The sequence below is a fragment of the Halteromyces radiatus genome (genome assembly GCF_025201355.1).
Source record: "Halteromyces radiatus strain CBS 162.75 chromosome Unknown BX664scaffold_2, whole genome shotgun sequence".
Taxonomy (NCBI): Eukaryota; Fungi; Mucoromycota; class Mucoromycetes; order Mucorales; family Cunninghamellaceae; genus Halteromyces; species Halteromyces radiatus.
The window spans coordinates 1,015,323-1,033,422 of record NW_026251688.1 but is presented as its reverse complement, the minus strand read 5'-3'; the positions used below and the strand labels follow the sequence as shown (position 1 = coordinate 1,033,422).

Below are 18,100 nucleotides of genomic sequence, written 5' to 3'. Positions count from 1 at the left end.
TTTGATTGGCTCACTTTGTTCACTATTTAAAGTCAGAACAATTTTGGGTGCTCTCAAGGCCATTTTACTTTTCTTCTACTTTCCAAATTTGGAACAAGACTTTATTTTTCTTTACTTTACTTTTTTTTTATTTTATTTCTTTACTTATACGTGTGCTTGCGTAATCAAGTACTGGTGCTCACTAAACAACTTATTCTCTTTCAATCATCCGTATTACTTTTTCAATTTTGAACCTATAAACCAAAAAATCACTTAACACAAGTAACAAAAAAAAAATCACCTAACAACACGTAACAATAGCAATGGTTACACACCGTGTTACCTGACAATAGGTAAAAAAATCAAAAATAAATGCCTTCTATGAGAATCGAACTCACGACCTTCTGCTTACTAGGCAGACGCTCTGCCAACTGAGCCAAGAAGGCGTAGATGTTTTCTGAAAACCGTAAACTGCATTATATTTCTAATCGTCTGACTTTGAATATAGCTACTAATTTGGACGACTGTACGACCTCGTCACTGTCTACCAGATTTCAACCTCGAGGGGGGATTTACTTTTTTTTTTCTTTTCTTTTCTTTCTTTTTGCCCATTTCATTCATTCATTCATTCGTTTTATTTTTTTTATTTTTTTTTTTTTTTATTTCTACTTCCTCTTCCTTTTTTTTTTACTCAGCGTTCTATTATTCATTTAGTTTTATATACGGTATATTTATATTTAGTTTAGTAGTATATATACATTATCCTTTTTTTTTTTTATAAAACACAACTCTCCTTACCTTTTTTTTTTTTATTTTTCAATCAATTCTTTTTTAGTTTTTACTGATCAACTTACTTGGAAAATTTACTTTTACTTTTGTGAATATAGTTCGACTAACAAGGTAGTTGGTTTATCGTATATTGCAAAGTTCTTCTGGTTCACGGTTACTTGTCCTCAATTAGTATTGGCTTCATATCCACCTTCTAGGCTTTACAAAGGAAAATACTCGTGATCTGGGATCATAGTTCAAATTTTTACCCGATGGTTTCCTTTTTATATCAAGACAACTTTTATTTACTTTTGTTAAATTGTGTGTAGATAAAATAAAATAAAAAATATGGGAATAGTAATAAGTCAGTGAGATTCTTCTTAGTTTTTTTATTAAAAATAAAAAGAAAACAATTTATTGTATCTACACTTGAAAACTTTGTCTCTTTTATATCTGTTTGAACAAAAAAAAAAAAAAAAAAATTAATCATCATATGATTATTGAATACCATGTATACTCTTTGTTGGTACATCTAATCAGTTTGAACGATATATATGATTAATTCCCTATGATGATTATTATATGGTAAATATATCGACATTCTTCATTCATTAAATTAAAAAGAGTAGAATAAATTTCAAAGTCCCCTTTTTTATTATTTTTAATACGCATATACTTTTTATTTTTTTTTATTTTTTATTTTTTATTTTTTCTTTCTTTTTCTCTTCCATTGACTTTTTTTTTTTTATGGTTTTATTATATACATTAGTATAGTCGTTAGATTACATACTTTTTTTATTCAATAAAGTTTTTATTTTATTACATATCAACGGGGTCATTTCCATCTACAAGATGTATTATATATGTATGAATGCATTCTTTTTATTTTTTTTATTATACGCTTATATTACAGGTACGAAATACGCTGGTACGACAAGATACAATAATCAACTTTTCTTTTATAAAAAAAGAACAAAATAAATATAAGATGATTTGTTACTTGATTCCAAATATAGATGTCTTGTAATGATCAAATAAAATAATATAATATAATAACTTGAATATAAGTATATGTTAGATGATTGATTGATAATAAAATAATAAATATAAAACTTAAGATGGTTGATTTCTTAAGAGTGGCCAAGGTGATTATACAATCTTTTATTGAATTTGATAAAATAAAACTTTGACAAAGAGGGAAAAATATATAAACTTACTGGATGTATCTACAGTATATAGATGATATTACCAATATAATGTGTTAAATGATTTTTTGGTTCAGATGGCCAAAATAAGAAAAGTAATTCGGATGATTGAAAGATAATAAGTTAAATAGTGAGCACCAGTACTTGATTACGCAAGCACACGTATAAGAAAAGAGATAAAATAAAAAAGAAAAGTAAAGTAAAGAAAAATGAAGATCAAATTCATTTTTTTGAAGGTAGAAGTTTGATAAAATTGTTCTTTCTTGCTATAAGGAACAAAGTGAGTCAGTCAGAAGTAATAATCCACAAATACAATTGAGATGGGATGAGAAGAAAGTTTTTTATTTAAAAAATATAATATAAATTGACTAAAGAAAGCAAACATGGAAAAGGTAGAGTATTTATACTAAAAAATTTGATAACAAAATTGAATTTTACAAACGAATTTTGAAAACAAACGAATTTTGAAAACAAACGAATTTTGAAAACAAAATGAAAAAGGACTTTAAACTGTAACTAATGTCCTTGTTCCACACCTTCTAATTCATCCCACCAAGCATCCATCACATCCCCAGAAATAAAAAATTCTTGAAACTTGTACTTGTGTTTTGTTTTTTTTTTGTTTTTTTCTCTTGACAACTCACGCCCCTAACAGAAATGGTCTCCATTTAACTCTTGATCCAAGTGTCATTACGCTTGACTTTTTTGATGAAAGATTGTTTGGTCGCTGCAGGCATTAATTCTCCAAGAAGATGGTGTAGAAAACAACTTCTCTCTTTCAAGTACTGTTGTAGGGTATATTGGTCCATAGGTTGTTCACTGTGATTACGAAGAATATTGATGACAAGAGGCAGCATGTTTTCCTTTTCTTCTTTGACGAGGGCTTGTTGCTTATCTTTTATTATTGACAGTTGGTATAGGTAAGAAGGCGTGGTTAATTGAAGGAGTTGTATCATATCTTCAGTAGAGCATACGAAGGGTTTCATTGGAGTGAAAAACGGGTGCTTGTTGATATTCAAAACATTAGATTCTTGCATTCCATCCAAGGGACTGACAGACGATTTTGCTGAAGTGTTATCATCATTTGTACTAGGATAAGAGATTCCATCACTGAAGAGAGGTCTTTCGTCAGTTACTTCATTTCCCACTCTTGTACAGAGACTGATATACATATATATATATATATTCTTGACAGATTTTTTGGTTGTTGGGTCCAAAATAAAAAAAGTAAGTGGAATGTTTGATTGTTTAAAAGGTTTATAGTGAGAACCAGTACTTGATTACGCAAGCACACGTATGAGAAAAGAGATAAAATAAAACAAAAAGAAAAGTAAAGTAGAAAAATCTAAAATTCTATATAGATGTGAACGGAGACTAGAATTTTTTTTTTTTTTTTTTTTTTTTTTTTTTTTTTAGTTTTTCTTTTTTTTTTTTTCAACATTCTCCATCCATCCGAAAGGTGGTCCCCATCTTTCTTTTTATTACCATGGGTCAGCTTTCTTGACTTTCCTCATGAAGGAACGCATGACAAATGTAGACATATCATCCTTTAGCAGGTCGTAAAAAATTATTTCTATTAACAAGGTATTCAAGACTGGTGGCTTTATCATATGGTTTAGAGAATTGTCCATGGGGTATTTGAAGTGTTAATGGTATTAATGAGTTTGTTTCTTCCTTCAAAAGCTTTAGTTGTTTCTCCTTCAGCTCATTCAAGTCGAATAAGTACTGTGGTACGATTAGATGCAACAACTCTTCATTATTATTTGGTGCCATATTCACAGTCTGTGGCTTTCCCCTGATTAAACAATGCTTGAATGTCTATTGTTTGTTCGTTGATACTGGTATGAAGGTCAAAGGTGTAAGGATCCAAGCGAATATCAAGATTATTGCTATCAGTGGAATCTATTTCAAGTTTGTCCACGGTAAAATAGGTAGTAGTGTCCATTTTTTTTTTCTTTGATGTTTAATAAAAATTTTCCTTTCACCTTTTTTTTTTTTTTGTTTATGGATACCTGAATAGTATATGTAGATTATTGATGATCATCTTGTTAATGTTAATAAAGATATTATTGGTGATTACTGATAGTGTTGATGATATGCGAGTTTCCCTTTTTCTCTTTTTCTCTTTTTCTTTTCTTTTTTTTTTTTTTTTTTTTATAAATCATCTCCAACTGTTCGTTCAAAAGATTGATTCCAGAAAACATCAGGTATTTGATACAGCTTTAATCGGTTACCATGCCATCGCTTTAATCTTAGATCAGTATGCTTGATATGATTTAATGAGATAGGTTCCTTGGCCAAGTGATTGATGCACGATGTATATCCCATTCCACATATCTGATACCTTTCCTGCCCATGAATTTGCTTTGATGCCTTCATATAGAGTTACTAGGTCACCAAGCTTGAATGGAGGTTTCCATTTTTTTTTTTCTAAAGCTCTCCCTTCTTTATTATTATTTTTTTCTTTAACAAAGTAAATAGGATGATTGATTGTTTAAAAGGTTTATAGTGAGTACCAGTACTTGATTATGCAAGCACACGTATAGAAAAATAGATAAAATAAAAAAGAAAAGTAAAGTAGAGAAATAAAAAAGATCAATTCCAAATTTGGAAGGTAAGGAAAATACAGTATTCAAGTATTGATGGGAGAGTTTATAGCATTTATCAATGATACCATTGACAGGTAGAAGCTGAGCATTAGGTGATTGTTGTTGGAAAAAATAGGTGATGGCCGATAACGGCGTGAGAGCCTCTTTGGGCATGATTTTTATTCTAGATGGTGTTATAAAGTAGACTGTAGAAGTTCTTATTCTGATTTCAAAAAAAGGGGTTGAGCCAATCAGAATGAATAATCCACAGCAAGTGGTTAAGGAGGGATGCCAAAAGTTACTTTTTATTTAAAAAGATAAAGTGTAATTGATTGAACTGATCGAATTAAAGAAAACAAAAAAAAAAAAAAAGATGGGTTATTTATACTAAATTGATGGATGAACGGAGGATAAAGATTTTATAAAAAAAAAAAAAGGAGTGGATGAAGAGAACGGCTCCTGTCTTTTAAGTATTGATGTTGGGTACATTGGTCCGTAAGCTGTTCAAAATAATCATGAGGGACACCAGGTTCTCCCTTTCTTCCTCCACAATTGGGAGTTTGTAGAGATGTGACCATATCGTCATGTATAAGAATTGTTTCTTGTCGTCCGTCGTACACATGAAGGGGATTGTTGGTTTGAAAAAAGGGGTGATTATTGATATTTAGATGATTAGGTGTACCGGAGATAGATTCTTGAGCATTCATAACGCTTGATTATATATATATATATATATATATAAATAAGATAACTCGAATAGAAAAACTTGATGATTGCTTGATAATAATAAAATAAAGTAACTCAAATATAAAACCTTGATTTTTGTTTGATAATAGTAATAATAAATATAAAAATTAGGATGATTGATTCCTTAAGAGTGGCCAAGATGATTATAAAATCTTTTATTGATTAAAATATAATAAAACTTTGATAATGTAAACATATTTAAAAACTTGTTGAATATTTATACTAGAAAATAAAAAAAAAAGAAACTAACTAATTGATATAAAGTTTGAAATTTTTCAAACGCTGGAAAAAGGTCAAGCGTTTGACAAATGTCCAATACCAGAAAAAAAAAAAATCTAAAGATTGAAAAAGTCCAAACGTTAAGCGCTATATCGTGGGGCGTACTCTTATGCTACATTTTTTTTAAGGACTTACTTGGGGTGATGATTGAAATGCGGCAATGATGGATAATGATCATCATCAAAAAGTATCACGTACTACAATCTATTTCCATTTTTGATTTATGTTTATTATCCACTGTAGATCCACCTTCTCCATTTATTATGTATACATATACATAACCTCTATCTCTACACTAAGAATAAAGCACCGTCTATCTATTATTTTTATTTGTATCTATCAAAAAAAAAAAAAAAAAAAAAAAGAAAAAAAAAAAAGAAAAGTAAGAAACTTGTTAAAATCGATCCATGCGCCATAATATTATTTCGATATCTGGTGTTGAAAATTACCGCATATTGAATTTTCAATATGTGTGTTGATAAAGAACAGACAATAAGGGCAATACTTTGACCTAAGAGCATCGATGTGCATAATCCGTTGGAATGATGGCAGATCGGACTTCGACGAAGGCATACCGAGTAGGACTGATCAAACGACTTGTTAAGAATTTTTTTGTACTTAACGAAGATGATTGTTTTACAGATTGGATGGATGATATTATTAAATTAATAATATCGAAGATGTTTGATATGTAGTGAGCACCAAAATATGTTAAGGATTTTTTTATTATTTGTGTGATGTTTGATTTATTTATGTAGTTGATGGATAATATTATTAATATAATAATATTATTGATGATTGTTCAGAGTGAGCACCAGTTCTTTTATATAAAAAGAACAAAACAGTATAAAGTAAATTTAAATATATGTTAGAAGATTGATTGATAATAAAATAATAAATATAAAACTTAAGATGATTGATTTCTTAAGAGTGGCCAAGATGATTATACAATCTTTTATTGAATTTGTTATAATAAAACTTTGACTTGATCTTTGACAAATAGAGAAAAATATATAAACTACTTGATGTATTTATACTAAAACTAAAGATTATTTTTAGATGATGATGATTAATCATCATAAGAAACAATGAGAAAATAAAACGGATGAAACTGATAAATGTGATAAAAAACGTAATAACGGATGAAACTGTGTAAGAGTAGTGATTCAGATGAGACCAAAAATATAAAAAAGAAAAGAAGGTCTTGGCCAAAAGGGTGAGAAATGGTCAGAAGTGTCTGAATTGGACAAATGTCAAGATTTTGACAGATAGCAAGATAAATTGTCGTTGTTGGTCGTGATCGTGCAGTTGAGGTGGAAATCAGTCATAATATAACGTATCATTTTATTGACCGAGAGTTCTTCATCCGTACATCCTTCGTAGCCATTGGCCCATAGGTAGTGTAGAAGATCGTCGAGCGGCTGTTTTAATACTTCATCCAAAGACTTCAATGCGCCAGGGACTTTATCCAGTAGTATTGATGGTGATGATTGTTGATGTACGTGTTTCCTCTTTTTTTTTTTTTTTTTTTTTTTTTTTTTTTTTTATAAATCATCTCCAAGTGTTCGTTCAAAAGATTGGCTCCAGAAAACATCAGGTATTTGATACAGCTTTAATCGGTTACCATGCCATCGCTTTAATCTTAGATCAGTATGCTTGATATGATTTAATGAGATAGGTTCCTTGGCCAAGTGGTTGATGCACGATGTATATCCCATTCCACATATCTGATACCTTTCCTGCCCATGAATTTGTTTTGATGCCTTCATATAGAGTTACTAGGTCTTCAAGCTTGAATGGAGGTTTCCATTGACGTATATCACCGATGATTTTCTTGTGATCTTTGTATGGTTTCACAAGCGTCTTTAGTAATCGATTTTCTTGTAACTCTAAAATGATGATGACTCGTTAAATATATGGATGATACTATTATCAATATAATAGTAGTGATGATTGATATGTGGTGAGCACTATTTCCAAGTAAATAGAACAAAAAAGTAATATGATGATAAAAAAAAGAGACGTAATCCACAGAAGGAAATGGAATGTTATCAAGTTGATGATAACTAGATAAGATAAAAAATAAAAAAAAGAGATGAAGGTTTAAATATAAAGACAATCATATGGTACAGTTGTGGGATTTTGAAAAAGCGTGAGATGGCTGTAAAAATAGATTGTTTTTTTGTTTTTTGTTTGTTTGTTTAGCCCAGGACAATTAAGTTCTTCGCAATAGTTGTATGGTAGTGGCTGAGAGTGGTATTTTTTTTGTTGATGATCACCCAATATATAATATGATGACCAATAATAGTAGTGTTAAGATCTTTTTTTTTGTATGTTAAGGATAATGATTTAATATGATTGGATCATTGTACCAAGTCTGGATTGAACATACATGAAGATATTCTCTTTCAATTGTTTTAATAACAATTAATACCTTATCTCCCAATTCATAAAGTAAATTAAAAATGATCTAATAACAATGATTATCATAAAAAAAAGCCAAGTAAGAGTATTGTTGTGTATCATAAAAAGCAATATAATTTTTATTTCAAAACAAAAAAAGTAATCCATATACTAACTAGTAAAACTATCCATTCTACTGTATCTATTATATCAGAACCCTTCGTCCACCACCAAGATCCTAACAACAAGTCGCCATTCCTAACGAAAAAGAAGTTTGATATCCAGTTAGTTATTCGTTCACGTTACCAATAAAATAAATCCAGGTCAAGGAATTTATATGTAAAAAAAAAAAAAAAAAAAAAGAGAGAGAAAAACGACCACAAAATATTTTCTGTCATTTACCTGTACTAAATCCTACATCCAAAATGAAAGGGTTTCCCCATGTAGTTTGTAAATCCCTTTTTCAAAACGCTCCAAATCTAATAAAATCTACCTTGACAAGATCGCACAAACAAAGAGGACACCCAATGTGGAAAAAAAAGTAGATGAAGAAAAGAAAAAGAAGAAAAAAATTAAAATTACACGAAGGGGTAGTTATTTTTATTTTTTTTTTTTGAAGTCAGTCCACTAACGACAATTTGGCATGATTTTTTTTTCTTTTTTTTTTTTATCCCAATCCCCAACCTTGACAAAATCCATGCCCATTCAAGTGTATATCTTTTTAATTTTTTCTGCTCAAATAGAATTATAAAGGAATCTCACTGTCTGACTTATTTTAAATATCTATCTACATCCATAGTAGGATACAAAATGCTTATTTCCACCCGATTTTTTTTCTTTTCAGTACTTCAAACCTTAAGCTCTCTTCGTCATTAGCTGCACTGCTAAGAGCTATTTAAACATATATTTTGGCTTTTTTCTTGTTTAACTTGTTCATACCGAGAAATTAGATCCATAATGTCTTTTATGCTGTAACATCACTTTGAGTGGGCGCCTACCTGTTTATACTTTTGTAATTCATCCAAAGATCATCATCATCCCTTCAAATTTGGATTGAAGATACATGAAGACATTCTCTTTCACCTATCTTAATAACAATTTGTACCTTGCCTCCCAATTTATAGAGTAAATTAAAAAACAAAAGTCAATTCAGTCATCCCTCATCCAATAATGATCATCATCCAATAAAATGACCAACATTGGATTCCTCTCGAAAAAGTAGTCAAATATCATGTAATCCCATTTTATCGATTATCTTACCACCTAATGTGTGCAATGAGAATGAAAGATTTCATCGATTTTTCGAAATATTGCCTGATGACCCCCTGGCAATTTATTTTTACAGCCAAAGTTTGGCTGAGGAGTTTGAAAATTTTGGCTGTGAAATCAAAAAATCCATCTCATTTTTTCATGCTGGATACAAGCTTGAAGAAAACTTTGAATTTTCCATTCTCGCTCAGAAATCATCATCATCACATCAAATTTGACTCGAACATAAGCAAACCAATTTATGTCTCTTTGTCTTATTGAATTTATAGATGATCATCGTATTTATGGAATAAACTAAAAAAAAAAAAAAAAATATATCACCATCGCCATTATCCTAATTGGTATGCTATTTTCAACCTCCATGAAGAATGAGTACCCTGTAATTCAAGTTTTACAAGGTAATCAACGTGTTGGCTTCCTTTTTTTTTTTTTTTTTATCAACGACATAGGAACGGTGTAAACTTTTACGCAGCCATTACACAAGTCAATTATTGACTCAAACTAATAGATAAATATAGAAAATAGAAGGATATAAAGCGAATTTTTTTTATAGAAGATAGAATTTATTTTATATTTCTGGTTGTTCCGCTTAAAACTTATACCATTCTTTCCCATGTATTCATTTACAAAAGAGATGGTTTTTTTTTTTATCATCATATTATAAAAAAGGAAGTTAATATCCATTTTGGGTTCGCTCAGCAGAAGCAACATTTGATTTCTTATTGAAAGAAAAAGACAATCGGAAGAACGTTCTGACAAGATATCATCATCCTTGTAGTCCAATGAGTGTAACATCAATTCAATGGGTAGTTATATTTTTTTTTATATAAAAGGGCAACTTTTTTTTTTGTTGGTTCGTTATTTTTTTTTAAAAAAACAACTAAAAACTGTTGATAATCATGTTGAAATTCATTTTGTTCACTACATTATTGGCATATCTCATCCACACTGTTAGTGCTGGTGCTGATTGTTGTAACTTCTTTGATTCAAATTGCTGTGCAAAATGTACTGGTGGTCAATACAATGGTCAACCTTGCTCAATCGAAGGAGAGTCATATGGCTTGAGGTGTGGTTATTCTCCTGGTACGTCTTTCTGTATGGACTATGATAAAGATGGATGTGATATTGGATGGAAATGCTAAACATTTGTAATCCTTACTCTTCTTGTGACAATCATCTTTACGCTGAAAGATGTGAAATTAGTTAGAAATATTGAATGTTTTTATAATTAGAATTATTCTTATTTATTAAACAACGATATTTCTTTCAATTGTTTATATTGTTGGTTCTTATTTTGTATGTTAATTATCGTATCATCCGATACGTCTCTCAGTAGGAAGAGCAAAAGTATTTAAACTTTTTTTTTTGGGTGGTCTTAGCATGATGATGAATCAAAGAGAGAAAAAAGTGTGAATTCTGTGATTTGATCTATGCTCAGGAAAAAAAAAAAAAAAAAAGGAAAAGAACATCTAGTTTCCTGAAATGGTAGTGCCTATTTTCTATCGGAGCCTTTCCCGATTCTAGGATTTATGGTAACTTGCTGCATGATCAGATAAATAAACAATCATTTTTCATCAAAGTGAAAACAGTGAATGATACAAGACAAATTTTATTGAATTTTTTTTTTTTGACTTTTTTTTTTGTATACAAGCAATAAGGTCATTGTGAATGAAGAGTGATAAAAAAAAAGGAGGGAGGCTTATAATACATTATGAAGTGAGAATAAGTTAATGAAAAGAATAGAATTTGAAATAATGTATAAAAAAAAAAGTGGAGAATACAACAACGTGTAAAATATCTATGCATAAAAAGAGAAAAAAAAAGTGAGGCGTATGAGAAGTAAGAAAAATAAAATAAAATAAAAAAATAATATATATATATATATATATATATATATATATATATATATATAAAGGAGGAGGGACGAAATAAATAAATAAATAAATAAAAAAACTACTACTGATGATCAATCACCATGATGTTTTACACCTTCAGACTCACCAATGTCCTTGCCAATTACTTTGACCTTGTTGTTGTTGTTGAGGTTGTTGTTGTTGAGGATAAACCATTTGAGTAGGATCTTGTTTGTATAAAGTAGGCGAGGCATTAGCAGAAGAAGGTGATGATGAAACAGGAGTAGATAACATAGGTGTATGTTGTTGTTGTTGTTGTTGATTGTAAGTAGGATTTTGTTGAAGATCGTTGGTGGCAGTATTAGTGTTGGTAGGAGTAGATTGATCACGAGTAATACCGATAGGAGGAGGAGTCATTGTTGCATGTTCTTCTTTTGGTGAGCGATCTAATACATCACTGCAAAGTTGAGATAAAATGTTCAACTTGGAACCATCGTCATCATCATCATTGGTTTTGTTGTTATCATTAGTAACGACGGAAGCAGTAGTTGTTGTAGTAGTAGTAGCAGAGGAAGATTGTTCTTTTGGTTCGACAGTAGTTGTATTGGCATTATTGATAACAGGAGAATGTTGAGCAGAAACAGAAGCACCAGAAGGCATAGAATTAGGAGTATGAGACAATGAAGGTGATGAAGTTGCAGTCGTCATAGTTTGTTGATATGGGAGGTTTTGATACATAGCTTGTTGTTGTTGCATGGCCATCACATATTGTTGCATAGGGTTACTATAAGCGACTCCAGGAGCAGTGGGATTGGTAGATGGATAAGTTTCATATGAACCATAAGTTTGATAAGGTGTAGGTACATTGGTTGTTGGATTTGAGTATGTGGATGTAGTTGCAGTGCTAGATGATTCACCATTGGCTAAGTTTTTTGTCAAAAAAAAAAAAAAAAGAAACAAATGAATATCCGATGGCTTTTTTTTTCTAAAAAGTTTTTTTTTTTTTTTTTTTTTTTTTTTTTTTTTTTTTTTTTTTTACATTGGTTTCTACGTTTGTATGGACCACGTTTGACACCTTTTTTACGTTCCTTTCGAATAGAGTTTGTACAGGTATCAGTCAATCCATACTTAATACAACGTTGGCAAGGACGACCATCATCACATTTTTTGCAAGCTTTTTGGCAATTAACTATTATCAAATAATAATAAAAATCAGTGAAATGAATTTTAAAATAATAAAAATAAATCTTACCACAAGCATTCTTCACTTGTTTTCTCTTTGGTTTTGTTAACATATTGAAATCACCAGATGGATGAGTCAAAGCAGGATGAGGTTGATGAGGAGGCATAGTCATAGGGTAAGTAGGCATACCATGAGGAGGTTGAGTATATAATTGATGATCAGGCATATGAAGTTGAGGTTGTTGAGTTTGTTGAGGTTGTTGAGGATTGGTAGGTTGTTGATTACCACCAGCATAATAATAAGGAGGAGCGTATTGCATGATCTAAATAATAATAATAATAATAAATATATATAATAAAATGATATAAGGACCCTTTCATTAATTCATTCCCCACTACGGATAAAGTTCAGTAGCCGTTACAAAAAAGACTACCAGAACATGTATTGTCACTTACCAAAAAATAATTGTAAGATGTTGTAGATTTATAGACAAATAAAAGAAGAGCTTAAGCTATTGATGTACTGAATAATAATAATAATAATAAAGGATCAAAAAGAGATTTCCCCAATAAAGACAAAAGATAAGAGATAGAAAGACAAAGACAGAAAGAGTGAGGCTGGTGTAAATGACAGTTTAGTCGGTTCCACAATTGTATGACAATAACTTATGAAGATGTTCTTTGGGTTGATACTAATGAATAACGAAAGGAGTTGATAAGAATGAGAATAAATAAGAAGAAAGGTCAAAAAGATAAAGTAGACGAAAAAGAAAAACAAAAAAAAAAAAAAAAAAAAAAAAGAGGGAAAAAAAGAAAAAAAGGAAAACAAGTCTTTCTACCTTTTATATCTTCGGAGCATCAAATGAATAGAACAAGAATGGTTATTGAAGGAAAAAATTTTTCTCTTGGGGGGAGAGAAAAGAAGGCGGACATGAAATCTATCCATACATTGATTGACTAAAAAAAAAATCAAGTAAAAATATATGTAATATTAATGTAATGTTTTTTATTATTATTATTATTTATTCTATACTAAAAATAATCTAATAATATACCATAATCAAATAATAAATGGAATCAAATCTATGTAAATTTTGATATAAAAGCTACAATTTCATTACGACTTGGAGCATTACTTGGAACCACATGTCTAAAAGAAAAAAAAAAAAGATCATTTAATCATAAAAATCATCATTCATTTATTCATTTACCCTCCAGTATGCCTTAATAAAATAGGATTTTCAAATGCATTGGCCAAAGTTTCCATTTGTTCTGGTAAAATCAAACTATCCTTTTCACCAATCATATGAATACTTGGTGTCTTGATGATGGAAGAAAAGATTCTGGTTGCCACTGGACGGTTCGGAATAAATGATGCAGCCACCATAGCGAATCGGAAAGGGGGATGTTCAAATTCTGGTGGAATGAATTCAGGAAGTAATGTACGGTTTTCCAGTACCGCAGTCAACATGGACGCAAAAGAAGCTCCTATAAGTAATTATTAGATATATATTAAATATATGCTATATAATTCAATAATGTTTACCTTGCGAAAATCCAAATACACCATCAAAAGGTCCCTATAAAAAAGTGAAAGTATAAACTATTATTCTTTATGTTTTCTATATTCTTTTACCAACTTACCTGAGTTACCAAGACCTCTTTAATCAACTCGATTGATTCCTTAAACCCAACAAAATATTCAGCATTAGGATCTTGGTATTCACTATGCAACCACCAACCAAATGGCTTCAAATCTATAGATATATAAACAAAGTAAGTATATTAAAACAGAAGTAAAAAAAAGAAGATACAACACTACCTTCAGAGGCAGTTGGATCGGCAGCCGCTTCTCTTAATGCTTCTGAAGTATGATCAGGATGTACACTCAAATGAGGAGCAGTAATATAAACTATCAAAAAAAAAGATAAGGTACCTGTCAGTTTCAAAAGTTCTAAATATGCTTAATATCTTCAAAAAAAAAAAATGAACTTGCCTAAATCAGCCATTTTGTCCAATTTTTTTCGAATAACTGCTGTCTTTTTTCTAAAGATAGCTGCATTTTGAGACATTCCATGTAGACACAGAATACGTAGTTTTCGTTCCATGTTTGACCCAAAAAAGAAAAAGGAGAAAGAAACGATTTTTTTTCATTTTCATTTTTTTTTTTTATTTTTTTTTTTTTTTACTATAATCAACTAAGGGAAATTTTCAAACACCGTTTTGTAAATTTTGCTTGTTTTTCAATATTTTTTTTTTCTTCTTCTCTTCTTTGTATTAGATTTCATTTTGCTTTATTCATTCTATTTTATTACACATGTTTGGACAGTATACTAGAACTGTTGATCAAGAATCTAATGACCTGGATGCTTTAAAAAATAAGAAATTACATACTCTCTCTTCTACAGCAACAACGAAACCAGTAATCTCTTCTTCAACGACAGGTCATGGACTATTTCGTACTGTAGGGGAAACTACTGTGCCTTCTCATACCAATCAAAACAACTTGAATATATTAGAAAAGTCATCAACAACAGCCTCAAGCACTTTGTTACCTTTTGAAGGAAGAATCACTGCGTCTACCCACAGCAATACTTTACCCATCTTTTTCGCCGGTAGCGAACGTGAAGATCCAACTATTCACCAAAAAGAATCTACTGATCTTTTAGATAAAAAGCCATCTGCCAATTCTCTACGGGAGGTATGTATAACAATAAGAAAAGAAGATCTTCTGACTGTAGTACTCACCCGTCTACTTTTTTTTTTTTTTTTTTGATACAATAGCTGGCGTCCCAAACGAAAATCGAATCAGAGTATGTGGAGAATAAACAAATTAAGCATCATTCCTTACTAACAAAATATATTTATGATTTTCATAGTGTACCCCCCACTGATACCAATATAGTTGAAGATAGATTAAAGATTAGGTAATATATCAATATAGAAAGAACAACAAATGTGCAAAGGTCATTTAATAACTTTTTTCTTAATATGCGTAGCGATAGTAACAACGATGAAATCAGAACAATCAAAATATTCGGCTTTCCCCCAAACATGATCACCAACGTGCGAAAACATTTTGAAAGATATGGAAAGATTGAAGACTCACAATATTCTCCTGGCAGCTGGCTCAGTATTCGATACGAAAAACCAGCATCAGCTACACAAGCACTGGATAGTAATGAGAAAATCATGGCAGAAACATTCAAGATTGGTGTGACTCTGGCAAATGAAAATCTCAGATCCTCTTCAGCAATATCAGCATCTTTGACAAAAGCCGATGGATCATCAACACAGGAACAACAGAAATCAAGTAATGTATTCAAGGATATACACCCCAAAACGGATAGTGTCTTTGCGAAAAGGGATGACAAGCAAAAAGGTGTAGGAAGTGGTCGCACTGGCATTAGTGTAATAGCAAGTCCTAGTATAGGTCAGCATAGCAAGGTCACTACTCCACAAACTACTGGATGGATAGGATATATTAGAGATCTATTATTTACTTGGTGACCTTTTTTTTTTTTTTGAACAATAAAAATCTTATCAATTATATATACGTCGAATGATGATTGATGGTGCAAGATGATGTGATGATATGAAATAGTGATGGTAAGATGGTGATTTTGATTAATTAATAGTTGTTAATGAATGATCGATAGTTAATAACGATATATGTACAGGCAATAGGATTTCGGATAAGTGTACTGGATAATAATGATTTGTATATTTTAAAAGAGTGATCAAATTGACGTGCTCAAGTCAGAAATGGAAAGGATAATCCCTCAAATTGCAAACTAAAAAGATAAAAAAAAAAAAAGAGATAATCAGGTTGGAAAATTTAACCAATCAGAAATGAGTTTTGTTGTGACCAAAATTGACATTGTGCTTCAATGATATGAATGTTTGGTTGAGGTTTAGCGGATAGAGATGGTGTTGGTGGGGTTTGAGAGATAATGATTGGTGGATGAATTTGACTCACTATTGATTTTGCATATCAATGGCTGATTTTAGAAACTGACTTTTTTAAACCCCTTTTGGATTTTCCTTTTTTTTTTTCATTCCTTTCAATTATTTTATTTCTTTTCTTTCTTTTCCTGTTTTCTTTCACTCTTTGTAAAATATATCCTTATATTATATATAATAATAATCCATTATCATCCTTTTTTACACACTCATAAACACATAAATATACGATGTCAGTAGTTGCCAACTCACGAGTATCTTCAGTACCAACCGAATCACAATTGTTCAAAGGTAAAATAATAATTTTTTTTTTAGGGATGAATCAAATCAAATCAAATTAAAATGAAAACTAATCTTTGTTTCTCTTTTTTTTTTTTTTTTGACAGATCATTTTATTGCTGGAGGTACAGCTCTATCACTAGCATATTCTTGTATGCATCCTCTTGATACCATCAAAACTCGAATTCAAGCCAATCTTGCAAACAATTGGCGAGCTATCTTTTCAAGAGAAACTGCTCGTAGTCTTGGAAAAGGATTCTTTGTATCTGCTATGGGTGCTGCTGGTCAGGTAAATGAAAACTTTATTATTATATTATCTGAGGCACTCATAATTTTTTTTTTTTTATTTTTTTATAATTATTATTAGGGTGGAGCACGATTCAGTACATATGAACTTTGTAAAAATCGAATGTTACCATCTGTTGCCGACAAGAACAAATCATGGACCATTCCAGTTACAGCCTTATCAGCAGTTTTGGGTGATTTGGCCTCTAGTGTTATCAAAGTGCCTCGTGAAGTTATTACGGCCAAACTACAAACAGATCATTATGGAGTTGGACGTGCCACTACTGCTCATGTAATACGACAAACTCTTATAGAAGAAGGTCCAAGAGGTCTATTCAAAGGATTTTGGCCTATTGCTGGTCGTGATTTACCATTTATGATTATTCTCCTGGTATCTTACGAAAATTTCAAGGCTTTCCATCATCGATCAGTCCGTGAAGATCTTCTCAAGAAAATGAAATCATCTCCTCGTGCTTCCTATGAACAACAAGTAGTAGCTGGCGCTGCATTTGAAGAACTTGAAGCTGATATCCCTACACTTGAAAGTATTATGTATGGTGGTATTAGTGGATTCTTGGCTGGTTACTTTACTACTCCAATGGATGTTCTTCGTACTAGAATGATTACTCAAAAGAAAGCTTTGGCTAATACAGGTGGAAATACTCAACAAATTACTGTTATGCAAATTGCAAAATCTATGGTGGATCGGGTTAAGACAAACAATTCAGGCAAATTTAATCAATCTGTTGGTATTTGTCGTGCTTTCTTTTCTGGTGCTATTCCTAGAAGTGCTTGGTGGTTTGGTATTTGTGGTATCTTTTTCCCAACCTATGAAACTTTGAAATCCATCATGGCCAACCCTTAATTATTACTCCTTCCCCCCTCCTTTTTCTTTATCCTTAATTTTTTTTTTTTACATGATTCCCGATGTTTATATATATATATATATTTGTATAGTTCCTTTTTTTTCTTTTTTTTTTTTTATTACTTTATCATCCATTTATCATCATCATCATCATCATCATTATCATTATATACACAAAAAGAATAACAATAATTATAATAAATAAAAAAAAAAGTGATCCATTTTTTCATGAATAAATTGCAATAAGAATAAACTTAATGCATTATAATTCTCAAAACTTTTGGTTATTTCAAACTCCCTTTTTTTTTTTTTTATGTTTTCTTTCTTTTTACCTTTTTTTTTTTATATATAAATGAAAAACCCTGAAGAGACACATCTACACTCTAGAGTTGAAAACAAACTACATGTAAATATTCCTCTTAATGAACTTAGTTT

At 30.6% G+C, this 18,100-nt stretch overlaps 5 protein-coding genes and 1 non-coding gene across 6 annotated transcripts; 2 read left to right on the top strand and 4 right to left on the bottom strand.

The window, feature by feature from the left end:
- Window positions 1-352: 352 nt before the first annotated feature.
- BX664DRAFT_t21 lies at window positions 353-425 on the bottom strand. The gene has a single exon. It is a non-coding gene; the product is annotated as a tRNA-Thr (tRNA).
- A 1,831-nt stretch (window positions 426-2,256) lies between these two features.
- Window positions 2,257-3,260, bottom strand: BX664DRAFT_324220 (uncharacterized protein). Its single transcript, XM_051543798.1, is given in 2 exon segments — window positions 2,257-2,400; window positions 2,418-3,260. 1 exon segment carries the CDS (start codon window positions 3,122-3,124, stop codon window positions 2,621-2,623), a length of 504 nt encoding a protein of 167 aa, XP_051402774.1. The 5' UTR covers window positions 3,125-3,260; the 3' UTR covers window positions 2,257-2,400; window positions 2,418-2,620.
- Window positions 3,261-11,235: 7,975 nt separating this feature from the next.
- Window positions 11,236-13,025, bottom strand: BX664DRAFT_382973 (uncharacterized protein; the record flags this gene model as incomplete). Its single annotated transcript, XM_051549095.1, has 4 exons — window positions 12,730-13,025; window positions 12,344-12,596; window positions 12,131-12,280; window positions 11,236-12,014 (listed from the first exon to the last, which is right to left on the bottom strand). The coding sequence occupies exons 2-4, from the start codon at window positions 12,591-12,593 to the stop codon at window positions 11,236-11,238; spliced, it is 1,179 nt and encodes a 392-aa protein (XP_051402773.1). The 5' UTR covers window positions 12,594-12,596; window positions 12,730-13,025.
- A 271-nt stretch (window positions 13,026-13,296) lies between these two features.
- On the bottom strand, window positions 13,297-14,407 carry BX664DRAFT_324213 (serine hydrolase FSH). The gene is made up of 6 exons (XM_051543797.1): window positions 14,270-14,407; window positions 14,096-14,185; window positions 13,918-14,030; window positions 13,820-13,853; window positions 13,485-13,761; window positions 13,297-13,423 (listed from the first exon to the last, which is right to left on the bottom strand). Exons 1-6 carry the CDS (start codon window positions 14,379-14,381, stop codon window positions 13,357-13,359), a joined length of 693 nt encoding a protein of 230 aa, XP_051402772.1. The 5' UTR covers window positions 14,382-14,407; the 3' UTR covers window positions 13,297-13,356.
- Window positions 14,408-14,535: 128 nt separating this feature from the next.
- Window positions 14,536-15,857, top strand: BX664DRAFT_382971 (uncharacterized protein). The gene is made up of 4 exons (XM_051549094.1): window positions 14,536-14,974; window positions 15,058-15,086; window positions 15,153-15,200; window positions 15,273-15,857. The coding sequence occupies exons 1-4, from the start codon at window positions 14,591-14,593 to the stop codon at window positions 15,781-15,783; spliced, it is 972 nt and encodes a 323-aa protein (XP_051402771.1). The 5' UTR covers window positions 14,536-14,590; the 3' UTR covers window positions 15,784-15,857.
- A 509-nt stretch (window positions 15,858-16,366) lies between these two features.
- BX664DRAFT_274633 (mitochondrial carrier domain-containing protein) lies at window positions 16,367-17,760 on the top strand. Its single transcript, XM_051541252.1, has 3 exons — window positions 16,367-16,527; window positions 16,623-16,804; window positions 16,883-17,760. Exons 1-3 carry the CDS (start codon window positions 16,467-16,469, stop codon window positions 17,663-17,665), a joined length of 1,026 nt encoding a protein of 341 aa, XP_051402770.1. The 5' UTR covers window positions 16,367-16,466; the 3' UTR covers window positions 17,666-17,760.
- Window positions 17,761-18,100: the final 340 nt, after the last annotated feature.